This window comes from Tauraco erythrolophus, chromosome 9, assembly GCF_009769465.1.
Source record: "Tauraco erythrolophus isolate bTauEry1 chromosome 9, bTauEry1.pri, whole genome shotgun sequence".
In the NCBI taxonomy this organism is placed as follows: domain Eukaryota; kingdom Metazoa; phylum Chordata; class Aves; order Musophagiformes; family Musophagidae; genus Tauraco; species Tauraco erythrolophus.
The window spans coordinates 23,368,352-23,384,078 of NC_141473.1; the positions used below are offsets into that span (position 1 = coordinate 23,368,352).

A 15,727-nucleotide genomic window follows, 5' to 3' on the forward strand; every position below is an offset into this window, starting at 1 on the left:
CAGGCTGATTTCTCTTTAAAAAACATGACTCAGGGTTTTTTTAATGCACACTACACACACACACACACACTCTGCACAAAAGAAAAAAACCCTGCAGAGACAGGTAAGATGTTATTAAAGGGCTTGGGATTTTTGCACGTTTGCATTATGTTTTGGCTGACCTCTCCGGAATAAACCACCAGTCCCAAACTCCTTTTCCACATAGAGCTCTGCAGTTAACCACATCAGCTGTCCTCTGCCTGTGCCAGGTCTTAAGGTGCACGACATGAAGGAAGGGTTTTCTATGGAAGTGGAAGGCAGAGCAAAGTGAGTCTTCAGCGAGGCAGAAACCGGGCAGAAAGCCTGGCTGCCCTGACCCGTGCCAGTGAAAGGGAGCAAGGCTGCGTACTGCCCCAAAGAACTATCATATCTCAACACACAAACAAAACCTATACCATGTGCTTCCTTGAAGCCTTCTCAGAGATAAGTTCTCCATACAAATTAAGATTATCACCAGAACTCTTGCTGGGGAGGGGAGAGGAATACACAAAGGCAGCACTGTAAACTAGAAACTGTCTCTTCTTCAGCAAACAAATCACACCCTGAATCTGTGGAAGCAGGGCTACACATTCAACTCAACACTGTACCACATAACCACATCCTCCTAACACATCTCGTCTCTTGTCTATTACATTCATAAATTGTCTGCTTCTTTGCTGTTTAAAACACCATCTGGAAAACAACCCCATCAGTGTAGCGGTGGGATCACTGTTATTTTACAGGTACAGAAGCTTCACGTAGTTGCCTGGGAAGGTGCCAAATTGCCTTGTTCTCCTGGACGTACCTGTTGCAAAATAAAACACAAGGAAGCCAGAGTAAGATGGAGCCATGCTATGAAGGCTTAGGGGTTTAAAGAGGTAGAGGTGGCAGCCTCTTCTGCCTGCAGGCATTCCTTTATAGAACTAAACAGGAGTCCTGGTCAAAGAGCCTTTTGGTATAGGTGAGATGAGAACTCCTGCTACTAATCATCTTTGGTCTTCCCTTTCAACAATGAGGTGCTAGTGAAAGCTCCTGGGCCTATAGGCTAGGAGCCAAACTTCGATCAGTGTAAATGAGCTAATCTCCCTTAAGAAGAGATAACAAGCCTAGATTTGCCATGTTGAGATGGAGAACACTGTCCAGACTTGTGTTCTTTGAAGGTAAAGGGCTATATTTTGCTAAACATACAGCTACAGATGAGGCTGGATTTTCAGGGACTGCAACTCCCATCCCTGTGTTTCCTTCAACCCCTACTTGTGGCTTTCTGTAACTTGTCATGGCTCCTTCAGCTTTGGAAAAGCTACAGAAATCCAGTTTTCCTTGGTTCCCTCTGTTGCCCTACCATCTGTGTGAGCAAGAAGGATCAGGAGGTAGAGTGGAACAAGGAAATTGAGAAGAGAAGAATGGAAAAAACTAGAGACCTAGGAAGGAAAACAAAGCTCCACCACCCTGCAACCCAATTTTCATGTTCTTGGTGGGAAAAGATGAGAAATTGTGGAAAAAGTTGAGTTTATTTTTTTCACCATCTTGACCCCACAAACAAAAGCAACTTCCAAACGCTGTGCAAAATTGCTCATCTGCAGCTCAAAAAGCTCTGCTGACAGGCACGTGTCACACTCACCCACAAACCATCCATCGTCACATTTCTCCATGACATCGACAATGTCACCGTCCTCAGTTCCAGCTCATCATCATTCTGAGGAGTGTAGCTGTAGAGGGCTTGGTAGCTAACTCTAAAACCAGAAAGATACTGCACGTCAGCCACCGGATTTCCCTGGCATGCCTTCAGAAGGAGATGTCTCCCTTCCCCTCTCTAATTCCTATTATATTTTGTTCAATGCAGTCTGGACTTGTATTTTCCATTTGAGAGGTAGAAGCCAACTGCATTAAATTGGCCGTTATCACAAGGCCATGGCAGTAAAAACCATCACGCCTGCATTATCTAGGTGAGGCAGAGAGCTTCTGTTTCCTTTCTGCCATGTAGTTGTCTTCATACTCTGTAACAATCGGAGTCTTCCTAACACGTAGCACCTAGAGAACACACAAGTGCAGACACCCTATTGAATGCAGGCCAAAACCTGGATATACTCATTCCTGGGCTGAGACGTCTGTTCCCTTGCCCAGGCAGATAGGCAGGGCCATGAATGACCAAATGGCAGAGTGAAGGACTTTAGAAAAAGACTGCCTACTGTACTGCACTAAGGTTACTGGGTAAGTCACGGCTGAAGAGGTACAATGCAAACAACATCTAAAGTCGCATCCTGCCCTAAGATACCACTTGCACCAGAGGCACTCTGTATTTACCAGAACACAACCTTATAGAGTGAAAACAATCCCTGGGCAAATCTGTGGAGGCTTGAATCCCCTGCGTTTGGGGAGTGAAAACAGAGCCTATGTGAGACTTTCTGTTCTGCATAAAGGGGCAGGGGAAAGCAAAGGCTCCAACTACCAAGGAACTTCAGTCCTCAGCACACAGTGAAGGCTACTATTCTCAAAACCATCAGTGAAAGGCCACACTAAGCTTAATGGCAGTTCCAGTAGGCAGCTTTGAAAATCTCAGCCTTGGTATCATGCAACCACCAATTCATCTGCCAAACTGGCCAACAATGCATCAAGTGGCATCGGTGTTGGGGCTGCTCACTGTACTGTGAGAAGGTAAGGACAGGGGTGAACACATTGACCCACGCCATACAAGCCAAGTGTAGCCAGTGGATATTAATTTGTCTCCTGCTTCAACATATAAAAACACTGAGATAGTCTCCATAGCCAGCATGCCCAGAGGAGACCCAGTCCTGGATCATAAAGTCATTGTGTCAGGTGCTATACAGGCACGGAGGTCCCAGTTTTAAATCACTCATTATGATAATATGTGGCTATTTTTGTTCTTTAAAGAAAAGCTGGCACATTCCCATAATTCTAATTTAACTCCTGAAACGCTGAAGCTTTCACATCTCCCCATCTTCACCACCAGTGAGAGACAAGACCCCTGGAAGAGATAGGAACCAAAAGGACTTACATGTCTCGTGGTGTCTGACTTCTGTCAGGGCTGGCTCCTTGCTGCTGTGCTTGAGGTTGCTGAGAAATGATGAGAGATGGTTTATGGTCATTAGAGGTCACCTTGTGGCGAGAGTCAAGAGGCTGAGAAATAGTACTGCAGTAATGGACAGACTTTTCTGCAATGTTTATGATCTCATTGCAAACAGCTTCCTGCGTGGTAGGCAGCATTGACATCCAAGAACACCCAAAGGACAGTCAACAGGGGAGAGGGAGGGGAAAATATAGACAAGAAGAGATGGGACATTCCAGATGCAGCACATAAGTCCAGTGGAAAAAAAAAAAAAAAAAAAGAGTTGTAGATCCAAGTAAATATCCAGGTAGTGGAGTGCAGAAGGGATCCAGGTGTAAGCATGGAAAAACAGGCAAGATACAGAAGAATTTGGCATTTAGTTTGAAGATTTGTAACAAATACATATACATATATTTTTAAAAGCAGCAGCATAAGAGGTTGCAATTAGTTATGCAGTGGCACCATTACAAATGCTATGAAGTCAGTTCAAGAATGCAAGGCAGGCTGCTCCATTCATGCATTTTGCTTCATTTAACATATACCCAGGGACTGGCAGCACAATTAGGCCAATTTCTCATTGGCTACGACAGCTTTTCTAATGGCTAAATTCCCTTTTTCTGTTGCAAACAAAACAATATATACGAATAGATAAATATGTACCTAATTTGCAGCTAAAAATAGTGCTGGCATTTTATCTCTACTGAGGTGTTACTGTCTGAGTGAAGAGAGTCTAGGACTACACATCTGATTTAAACAGTGGCCTTACCACATAGCTCTTTTCAGACTCTGTGAGATCTGGTCCAGCTCTCAATGAATGGTGGGAAGGCTGCGTGATCACCAAGCAAATGATAAGGAAGACATTTTAGCAGATGTTATATCGGTCAGAATTAAAAAAAAAAATTAAGTGGAGTGCAGACAACAAAAGAAAATGAACAACTCTTGCCCTCCCCACCCCAGCATCATGCTTCTTGCACAACAAGGTCTTTCATTTACACAAGAGACACTACACAGTAATGCAACTGCACTGCAGCACACAGAACGCTGCAGAGAGACGGGTGACAGCAGAACAGAAGCTCGGAGCAGCGAATCAGAGGGGAAGGTTACGGATGCCGCTACAACCAGAAACGGTACATAGTGTCATACTGCATTCCTGTAGGGGGAAAAAAAAAAAGCCCCAAAGACAGAAGCACACACTTGAGAGCATCAGACTTGGAAGGCCAAAAGCATGCCAAGAGGAATCTGCGGCTGTTTTTAGAAAAGTCCTCAATGACTTTGACTCAGGAGGGAACAGTCACTCGCTTCTTAAAAAAGACCAGCGCAGGTCCTCAGAAGGCACAATGCCATGTAGACCCAACAAAATCACTCTAGCTTGTACCAAGCAAGGATCTGAGCTGTTCTGTTAATTCCCACAATGAGGCAGAGCTTCAGGTGAGAGGAGGCCCTGACTGGAAAGCCCAGTTCCAGCCACAGCACTTGTGAAGCTTCTGGGCTCTGCCTGCCTCCCTCCCCAGTCACAGCGCTTCACAGGGACTCGCACGTCCCAGGGCGCAGCAAGGACAATCGGGGTGTTTGGGGCTGGAGGGTTTGTGGGGAAGGGGAAGGTCACCGAGAAAGTCGCACAGGTACCCAGAGCCTGGTTTTGCACACTTCTTGCATATCCAAACGCCTGCTGAAAGTAAGGGGCATGCTGTGAGCAGGTGGGATGTCTGAACTAGCACAGGGCTATTAGTACTACCTGCAGGGCTGCTTGGCAAAGCAGACTGCATAAGATACAGAGCACTGCTATCCTCTGTGATCATTTGACAGAATTTTCAACCCAAATTCCAAAGGCCTCGATTTTTATGCTTTCTCCACTCCTCTTTATTCACTTCAACAATGCCCTTCAGTAAAAGGCTTGCTTTCTCACGGCATCTCAAGACAGAGGAGAAGCAGAGGATAAAGAGGTTTGCGACACCTTCAGCCCAAGCATACTCAGAGTTTGGAGAAGTGCAGGGTGATGAGCTTATCCCCGTCTAATTCCCATTCTCAAAGCTCCTCTGAACCACATCTTGGACCTCTGGAGCTGTGCCCATCATTGTATGAAAGAGAACTATCTCTTCTCAAGGACTGTGACCTACTCTAGGCCAACCCAACCCCACAGCAACTCCTCTGTAGTCAGCTCTACTGTCTGGGGCTGGAATCTGAGATCACTGCCCTAAGAAACAATGCTCTGTTACCATGCATGTTTCTATAGAGAGAAAATTAAATGTAAGTTGGATGGGTTAATAGCAGTGGAATTTGCATTCAAAGCATTTACTGTGGAGCCTGAAATCGTTACAGGATTTCTGGAAGTCATTCCTGCCTGTCCATCATCAGCCCTGAAAGGCAAATGCAATAATTAGAAAGCTAAAATTAATATTGTGCAGACCAACCGGATATAATGCATCAAATCTGATGAGATCAGAGGTAACTCAGGTGGTCAAGTAGCTGGGAAAACCAATTTCCAGGCTGAGGTGAGAGGCAGCTGTAAGAATGATTTTTTTTTTTTTTTTTTAATTCAAGAAAGTGCTTCTCTCCTCCATACCAATAGATTGACTGCTGGAATTGCTCCATGAGCTCCTAAGACTGTGTGGTCCATTTCTCATTGATTACTGTGACCTCCCTAACCAGCTTTTCCTCCAAAAAGCATTAATAACTATGAATTGAATTAGTTATTTGAAAGCTAAAAAATTGACACTACTTCTGAATGCTCCATGGTGAAGGCTTGTATGCATAATACCAGAAGGTGCAGACTACCAGCATCAGAAACATGGCCACGTTCCCTTTCCTGGCAGGATCCTCATGGGCACTTCCATGAGGCAGCTGGTCAGGAGAAGAAGCCAAGCAGTCCCCTGCCCTCCTAGCAGCCCCCAGTTCCCAACACGACACATGACTAAGTGGACCTCCCTCCGGCATCTGCTCCAGAGACCCAGGCAGCTCCTACCAAAGCAACGGGTGTCTGCACTAACTCCCAGAGCTACAGCAGAGCCCTGCAGGGAGGTGATGAAACACCCTAAAGCCAGCAACTATGCAGCATTATCCAAAAAGGATGACCAGACCAGGTCCTATAATTTTAGGCGCTAAATGTACCACTCCGCTGCTTCAAATGCGTGACCTTGATAGCATGGTTTAGATGACTTTTTTTTTAATTTAAAAAATCTACATTATTCTTGAAGGCAGAGAAGAGTATAAAGAAAAAAAAAAAAGGTGTTATAGGTCCAAATGCTCTTCAAACACAGGTTCAGAAAGCCCATGTACTACCTACAGTAGTGGCTCCATGTGCCAGAGGTGGCCGAGGAATCAGTGAGTGTGGGGCACAGCTCCAAAGTATAAAACAGAGGTTCCCTGAGCCAGCCCTGCTGCTTCTGGAGATAAACTGAGGTCCCTAAAAGTGACCAAGTATCACAACCTGTGAAGACAAACCAACTCCTACTCCCTCACTCACACTGTGTGCTTTGTTAACATTAAGTGAATAAACTTTAGCAGGTGCTTAAGTGTCTATATCTCCATGCCTACAGACTATACAAATATGCAGTACAGTCAGTCTTGAAGCACAGCTGGCCACTGTTTCCACCTCATACAGAGTTTGAGGATGGATCTAAAGAGCATCACGTGTTTGTAAGAACACCAGAAAAAGGTTATAAGTTAAAAGTCTAGAAAAGCCCTGTGGCAGGTTTTAACTGTTAGGAAGAAAGATGCTGGGGTTACTCAGCAGTGCTCTCCCAGTGGCTCCTAGCAAAGTCAAGTGTCATCGGTGTGTCTATCCATTGCAGCTCTTGTTTACGTGTCGTCTTCCATCCTTTTCTGTTGTTGAAGGACTACATAAGCAAAGACAAAGCCAAGCAAAACAGACTAACAGACAGACAAGACAGTCAGACAAGTTCGTATTCCCTCAGGGAAGGGCACACATCAGCAGTGATGCTCTCACATGTGAACGGAGAACCATGAGCAGGGAGGACGCCCAGCCCAGCTGACAGAAAAAAATGAAAACCTTTGCACACACCAAGCACCAGCTCTGGTGGAAGTGCAAGGAAAGCTGGCCAAAGAGCTCTCACAAAGGACACTGAAAAGGCTGCAGTGTGCAACAGCCTGACCTAAAGGCTGTCAAAGTCAACGGAAAGACTCTTCAGCCCCTGGATCAGAAGCTGAAGGCTGTGTCTACTACAGTAGCAGAACGCATCTCCCGTGGGGAGCAGGTACCAATGCCTGCTGCAGGCTGTGCAGCTCTAACTTGGACAATAAACGTGCTGGGCAGAAACACCACCTGTCAAGCAGCAGAAAACCACTGGGGGGGCGGATCAAAGCTTACCTTAGAGATGGTGCAAGTAATGAACATGCTAAGTAAGCATAGCTGGTTTGTACTGGGGAACATGGGGTCTGATCATCCTCCTCATATGCGCTCCTCTCTACCAGCACAAAGTGGGTGAAATTACTCACCGCTCTGCCTGTTTTTGTACAAGTGGGAAGGAGCAGACAGCCCCCACTGACATCCCTCATGCTGATACAGGGACCCTCATCCAGCCACTCCTGCCTTCCCCACCCTACAGATGCCATCCAGCCCTGAGGCTGAAGCTGCCGCACTGCTCACACACTCGCTGTCACCACTGCGGACTGTCACACTGTGCTAACCGGACCTCGGAGTAAAACAGGGATTAAACTAGAAAATTCCTGAGGGTCCCCCGAAATAAACTGACAGATTACATTACTGCTTAATATCATGTTTTACTGGAATATTGAAGCAAATTATCTGTAAGTTGTACTTAAAATATCTTTCACATGTGGTGGGGATCTTTTTTTCTTTTTAGTTTCAACTGTGAAACTAAAGAAAAGTGAGCAACTTCAGAATAGGTAAAAGAGTCATTGCACTTTGTATTATTACTTAATGGAACAGGCAAGAACACAGTCCTTACACCAGCCCTGTACCAAAGAGGTCTTAAACCTGCAAAAAACCCTGGGTCAGAATTTCATAACTGGGGAGGTTCTCCATAACGAGAAAGAAAACTAAAATTCAAAATGGTAAAATACCTCAAACATGAGGGATGGACAGTAATGGAAACAAAAAACAAATGTCATGTCTCATTTCCATGTCTACTAAGTGCTTTTCTCATTTGATTAAAATCAATGAAAAGATGACAGATTTTTGAAAAGGTCTCCAGAGTACTACCTGCAGTTCTGCTGAAGCCATCAGCCTCTGTATGGGTCACGCAGATAATGAGAAGTCAATTGCATATATAAATACCACTCCTGCTCCCTAAACAACTGCAGACCCAGAGCTGGAAAGGAGGTCAAGACTACTGATAATGTCACACACAGTTTTAACTTGACACTGATAATGCCCTGACTGTCAAGGCACATAAAATATAAATTTTGGCTTGACTTTGACTCCGAAGAAAGGTCCCAGGGTCCTATTACAACCAGGTGCAACACCCAAAATAGAACTGCGTGCTAGTGAGCACTCGGGAGAAACATCTTCCCGTAAATGCGGCTCTTTGCTCCTGCTCTTTTGAATCGCATACATCCAGTGTGAGCGCCAGCAGGACCAAGCAGATCAGAGGTCGGGAGAAAGGCCAACACTGAAAGCTTCTACAGATTTTTAACATGAAGCAGAGTATGTATCCTATTGGACTGAGATACTGAAACTGAAAGGTTGCTCAATAAAACGTTGTGCAAGCTCATGATGGGAGGGAAGTGAGGTGAGTAAAAGTAATAGGAAAATTCAGGGTTAAAGCTGTATCTCGCTCTCATAAACTGATCAAGAAAATAAGTAACATTCGTCAACTACTTCCCACACCCATCCTGCATGAGCAGCCTGCCCGGTTCGCTGATCAAGCCAGATTGCTTCCCCAGTACCCATCCCTACAAACTCAGTCCAGTTTTTGGTAATTGTGAGCTTTCTGTTTCAAATATTGCCATCTTGTGGAAGCTGCCTGGAAGGACCGACGAGACACCAACAGCTGCGAGCACTGCTCATTCCCCGACACTGGGCATCCCAGCCACACCGTGCTAAGGCTGAGCCGGTTATGCTGCGCAGACCCTACTGCATCCACCTTTAAAAACGCTTGTAGCTCTCAACAACAGAGCTGAGAGCCTCTGAGTCCCACCTGAGAAGGCTGGAACAGGTCCCTGACATTGCAGACACCAAGTTGTGTATGCCTTACCCCCTGCTCCGAGATGCTCAAACCCTGTATCCTGATCTCAGGTGGTTAAACAAAACCTGAACCAAAGTATCTCACGCTACATCATTCCTGCTAACAAGGCCACCGACATTGCCTTATAATGCAATGGAGCTGTAGGAACTCAAGGTCAGAACTAAATAAGCCCTGGGCTAATCCTTTGGAGGAACAGAAAAACACATCCTCAGCTGGTATAAACTGGCAAAAACCCAGACTTGAGCTATGTGGATTTGCACCAGCTGAAGATTTTGCCCGTACCTGCCCTTCTGCACAGCCTGGAAGTAATTTTAAACGATTTTTTTAAAAAATAAATATTCTGAGTTAAATGGCAGGAGAAATATCTCACCTGTGGAGTCAATGCATGGCTAAACAAGCATATGACAAAACAATGGCATGGCATGGAAACAACTCTAAGTAATGGAAGAGTAACCAGCAAAGATGATTACCTGTGGCTTATTGACTCTGTGTGTAAGTCTGGGAGGTGGCTGTGTTGTGACAGTAGAGGAATAGAGGGCAGAGGAAGACAGAGGAGCAGATGAAGAGAATGCTTTTGAGTCTGCAGTCTTTTGAAGAAAAGAAAAGTTGGTCAGCTTGGCACACACTCTCTTATCACAATCACTACTAGTGATAAGAGCATCTACTATCCAGTAAATTTTGGTGCACACACAGCAAATATAACTCCATGCAAGGGCAAGTGCAGTTTCCACTTGGTTTATCTGAGCTGACCATCTCAACGTTTTAAACATGCAGGTTACGCCTGTAAAAGATGCTACTAAAAATACATCCAGATGGTAAACAGCACAGTCTTTACACAGCTTTCAATGCACTTCTGGTTATGATTCAAGCAGAAATAAAACAATTTGTCACGAGATTTCCCAGTGTGAAATGTGTCATCTTAGAAACCCTAGCTCCTCATTATTTAACGTTGGCTACATGGCGCATGTCATGGAGGCTATCGCAGTGCATTCAAGGCAGTATAACGCTATGATTTTGGGCTCTCCAAACTTCCACTCTTATACAAAGTAGCATAGGGGTGCTGTAATGTATTTGGGCTGGCTGTAGCCTACAACAGACCCCAAGTCAACTGAGAGCTGCGAAGTAAGGCAGATCTTCTATAACAAGACTAAGGGCAGAAGATATGTTGTAGAAGCTCCTGGAGGGTTCCACTGTGTTCCCTCTTGCTGTAACATACAGCTACACATAACTAAGAAATCCTGGGGAAAAGTATCACTAGGTCTAATTCTCATTTGTGGCTAGACCATTTTGTATCATTTTGGAAATGCAAAAGGTACCAAATTCCACTCAATGCATAGGTAACAACAAAGCCTCCCTGACTTAGTCAGGCACATCCCAGACTAAGATTCACTAAACCACAGGCTCCAGGATCAACAGGGGAAAGCTTTTGTGATTCTAGGAGCCAGGCTGACATTTACAAGGCTTTTCAGACCTTGGCTTTAGGAGGAACAAATAAATTGTATAGCCAAAGATGATCCGTTGCACGCTGGAAAATCTCTGAATAGCAAGGAATTGCCTGTATTCTACACAGTGAGGTATATGGGCATGAGGCCCTTCATCTGACATGTCTCGTAATAGCCACTACCTAGGGCAATCACCTCATTAGACATGACCGATTGAGTCAGTCCTGTGTTATTATCTATTCTAGAATAATTTTCACTACACTGCACCTGAGCCCTCTTGCACCAACTTTCTGGTCTGCTACCCAGTGAATGCCACTGGTGACCCCTGGAAGAAGGTCCTAGGATCACCCAAATGACACGTGACAGCCACTGGCTCTGCCTCGCTGGCAGAGCAGCACGAACCTCAACACACCACTTAAAATCAGCAATTCAGAGCAGCACACACACATGCAGGAGAAGTACCTTCTTTTCCCCGCTTTGAAACTTTCCCAGATCACCTTTCCTCACGCCTCTTTTCTCTGTTTTACCTCCCTGCACAATAGCCATTAGCTCCTGACACAACTGGTTGTCCTCAGAGGAACCCACAGGTCTCTTTTCTGGGCTCGCACGCATGTCTAGTTGGGATGGTTTCAGGCAGCGCTCGACAGAGATCTTGGGAACAGCATGAGCACCCTGCTCGGGGTTGCCGCTGCCCTCTCTAGTCTTTTGGAGGCAGGCTTGGCTGCCACACTGCTCTGCGAGGACGCTTTCGGGGCTCTCCACCGCCCAGCGAGGGGAGTTAGAGTAGCTCACGCTGGGAGAAGGGGAGCCAACAAACTTTTCTTCGCTTTGCGGAGTGGCCTGATAGAAACTGAGAGCGGAGGACTGAGGTCTGGATGAGTAAGAGGGCAACGGGGATTTAATGGACCTGGGAGTCGAGGAGCCAGAGAGATGAGAATGGTGGAGGCTGACCGTGGGGGAAGGGCTGGCTGCAGCAGAAGGCGAGAGATAGTCAGTGTGAGAGAGGGAGGCTTCAGGCGGAGGAGGCAATGGAGGCGTTATGGCAGGAGTGGTGCTAGGAGACACTCCCACGGTCAGAGCAATCCACTCAGATGTGACCGCCTGCACCTCTGGAGATAAGGCGCGGCGCGCGAAAGGCAAAGGCGGAGGAGTTGGTGTATGGAGCAGCTCAGAGCTGGGAGACTTGAAGGAGACAAAAGCAGGAGAGAAAAAGAAAGAAATGAACAAAAAAATCATAAAGGAAAATAAAAAACGACTGAGCAAAAGTAAAAGGAGAGAGAGCGAGTGTGCAGAGGAGCAGACCCATGACCAAGCACGGTGCATATGTTTTCCATGGACAGGTGCACCGTGTTGGAATATATGCTATCCGCAGCTACTCCAACCATAGAATCCAGTCTGTGTCTGTGCTGAAATACCCTTCTCCAGCCTCTTCTGCGTTCCTACATACTAAACATCTTGTGGAAGACCTTAGACTTCATACTATATGCCCTAAGTCCTTCAGGGAGCAGTTGAAACCACCATCCATGACGGCAGCATGCAGCATTCAACTGGCCTTGCAGTGACTGCTGGGGCCCCACAACTCACACTGCGGCCCCAATCAGAATGCACTGCTGCAAAGAATTTTGACTTTAGCCAACTCTAGCATGAGCAATGCCTGCTCCTCAAGAAACTTGCATTGCTGAAGCTGTGGAAGAGAAAGATCAAAAAAGCCAGCTGTGGCTCTTTGGTCTTTAGGTGCTTAAAGTAGGTCCTGTGTTTACAAAGGCAGAACACACAATCGAGTTCTGCTCTTAGCTATTACCACCAGTGACGTCAGTGAGATCAGCTACATCAGCACTCATAAGAGCATTTCTCAGTCCTCTGCCAAGTTAGGCAAAAAAGTAAGGGAGAGAATTGATTTACTAGGGGAGGAATCAAAAGAATAGCAAAAGAAACTAAAAAAGGGTGGATACGATCTCTTCCATTAAAGGGAGAAGCTCGTACAGAGCTGGTGGCAGACAGGCCACAGCTATGGAGAGACTGCCAAGCTCAAACAGAAAAGCTCAGCTGAGGTCCACTTTGACAGGGAACCCCAAACAAGCAACAAGTCCTTCCTCTTTACACAGTGGCTAAGAATAAAAACACTCCTTCTAGGGAAGAACCAGACAGACATCAGGCATGAGCCACAGCAGCTTTTCCCATCCATCCTGTACCGTACAGCTCTTCCTCCCAATCCCAGTTCTCCACTTTTGTTCCTTGCAGTCTTGACCTCAGAATGACATTGCTTCTGTGCCGTGGATGAGAGGGAGATGCACCAGTACCTCATGGCTGTGACCCAGACACATATGCTGACCTTCAAGCATGAGTATTTGCAGGATGAGAGCAAAACACAGGGATTTAAAGACTCACTGTCTCCCCGATATGTTTTCCATGGCAAACATTCTGTGATTCTGTGACTCCCATACAATTACCTGCTGCCATTTTGATTTCTGGTTTGAACTGCAGTATGGTTTATAGTGAATCTAATATTTATGGAAGATCCCAGACTAGCCTGCTCTCAAAACCTCAGTTCATTTAGCACCAACTTCAAGTAACACAGGTTGCTCTCCTGACCCTGTCTCTCAAAACCTTGATTGTGAGCTGGAACATTTAAGAGTTAGTATATAGCTTTATTCAAGCTGACTGAGATCAACATAATGACTCCTACAGGCTATAACAGTCTGTGACACCCTTTTAATAGTCATAATACAAAATTCACTCATCACAGCGGAGGAGGTCTGTAAAGTGTAAACATGCAGTCAGGAGGAGCTGGATCACCAATTCATTCCATCTCTGGCAGTGAAGCTAATTCAGACGGCTGTGAACCGTAGCCCTTTCAACCTGGCCTGAATTCGAGCTACAGATCAGAGATGAAAAGCCGAGTCTCCAAATCCCCAAATGACCCATTCATTAACCTGTCTGGTAAATGAAACATCACCTTTTCCTGCAGTTGCAGCATACTACAGGGAGCACATGGTTTTTACTGTGCAAAACACTGGGTCTTAGCTACAGCTTTTTCAGCTATTGCTTCTTGCACAGCAATGGCAACATCCCTCTGTTCTGCAACTGGCTGTGTCTAGTCCAAATACCTGTGGTGAAGCTGTCATGCTGCGGTTAGGGGAGAGGGACATTGGTGGGTCAGGATAGTCAATGGCATTCTTGACGACTGGTCGTTTGAGAACCTCCACGTAAGTGACAGGGAAGATGCCTTGGCGATTGGTGCCAGAGATTTTTCCTTCATACCAGTTCTCATCCACTCGTCGAATCAATGTGATCCTTTCACCCTATGGGAAGGAATAGCAATGTAGTCCTTACTTTAACATATTTAATCATTCCAAAGCAGATGACATTTTTAATCTGCTGCAGCTGACTTAAAACAATTGGTGGCTCTCAGCCTCCCCTCTTTCCCAGTTATGTGGTTCTAATTCTAATCTCTGGGTGTGAATGATATTGTCCAGTCCAGAGAAGGTGGAAATGCAGATCTTCCGGTGCTGACTTGGGCCATCTGCAGACTCAGTAATGCTCACTCAGTTATGCTCAGATTTTCAAGATCCTACTTGCTAAAGCCAGTTAAAAAATGGAAATCTGCAGTTTCAGGCTGACCGTAAGACTCTCAGGGGTATGAGGTGTACAGGGAGTATGCATAGGTCTGCAGTTTAAACTAGGTCTCTCTATTCTCTCTTCTGTTTTGCTGACAAATGAAGCGACTTCCAGATCCTTAATATAAACTGCAAGCCTCAGCTTCATGAATAATTAAAAGAGAAGACAGTCAAGATCTAATCTAAGCATCAAACACAAAGCTAGTTGAGATGGAGAAATGTTGCTACTTAATTTAAATATGGCTGACTTTGCTCTGAACAGCCATTACACAACCCATTCTTATCCCTTCACTCTGCAGTCAGGTCTGGCCAGTCACTTCAACACCACAGATCCTCGCCTGCCTGTGCTCAATGACGTGGCTTGTAGTACGAAGGAAGGTAAACCCAGTTTCCTTCTTTCCTATATCACCATTCTCATGTGACTGTGTGCATCTCCAACGGGAGAGGATCAGACTGGAGACGTGCCACAGAATGTCTAATTGGCCTTGCAGAGCCAGGCTTCCAGCACTTGTACTCAAATTATCTTCTCAGCTAGCCCTAAGGAAGCAACTGGCACTTGTTGATTCAGCCTACCTGCAACACCCTCACTGCAACACACTACATAATGACTGTAGGGTAAAAACGAGGGTGATGAGAAGAAATCCTTCCTGAATACAGAGTTCATCTTACTGAAGCTTTCATTTAGAATTTGCAAGTTATTAGTGTTAAAAAATTTCAGCATTTGTCTGGATTCAATTCATCAGCACAACAAAAGTCCTACCTTTCTGAAGGACATTTCCACTTGGGTATCCCCATTGAAGTTGAACTTAGCAACAGCATCTCCATATTCCAATACTTGCAATGGTGATGGCTTTTTGGGCTGCGCTTTCTCAGCTGGTGGGAGAAGCTAGAACAAACAAACAGAATCAAATGAGTCACATACAAAAAGCCCATAAACTGGCCACTGGCAGAAAGTGAGTGGGCAAAGGGAACACCTGCAAGGAAAGCAGCTACCTCTATGTATGATCGTGGGAAGATGCCAACTCTGCCATGGTGTTCGCCTTCATACCAGTTCTGGTCAATCTGCTTGTAAATGTAAACGATATCTCCTTTCTGCAGAGGAAGCTCCCTGTTAACAACACAAGCACTGCATCAGAACTTCACTGGATAACAGATGTGTTCTTTTGCTGTCCAGCAAGCCCTAGGTACTAAGGGCTGCATCAGCCCTGTTGATACAAATCATGCTCCACCAAAGTGAAAGCTACATGTTGAGAACAGCCCTGTTCATATCGTGATGTGCAGGGACACTCTTGGTCTTTGGGGATCCTGTCAAAAAAGCTGGCCTATGATGGCCCTACTAACCACACACCCTCCAGCAGCAATGGGGTCAAGCTCAAGTAAAAGATGCCACTGGCTGCTTTCCGTGTTGGATATGGT

The 15,727-nt window shown here is 45.6% G+C and overlaps 1 protein-coding gene across 1 annotated transcript in view; it reads right to left on the bottom strand.

Moving 5' to 3' along the window:
* Positions 1–755: 755 nt before the first annotated feature.
* The window catches only part of SORBS1 (sorbin and SH3 domain containing 1), a 79,433-nt gene continuing 64,461 nt past the window's right edge, over positions 756–15,727 (bottom strand). The window contains 10 exon segments of the mRNA XM_086616864.1: positions 756–823; positions 1,640–1,693; positions 1,696–1,751; positions 3,035–3,225; positions 3,852–3,911; positions 9,723–9,839; positions 11,157–11,876; positions 13,802–13,996; positions 15,072–15,197; positions 15,305–15,419. Coding sequence (XP_086472990.1) covers positions 756–823; positions 1,640–1,693; positions 1,696–1,751; positions 3,035–3,225; positions 3,852–3,911; positions 9,723–9,839; positions 11,157–11,876; positions 13,802–13,996; positions 15,072–15,197; positions 15,305–15,419 — 1,702 coding nt within the window.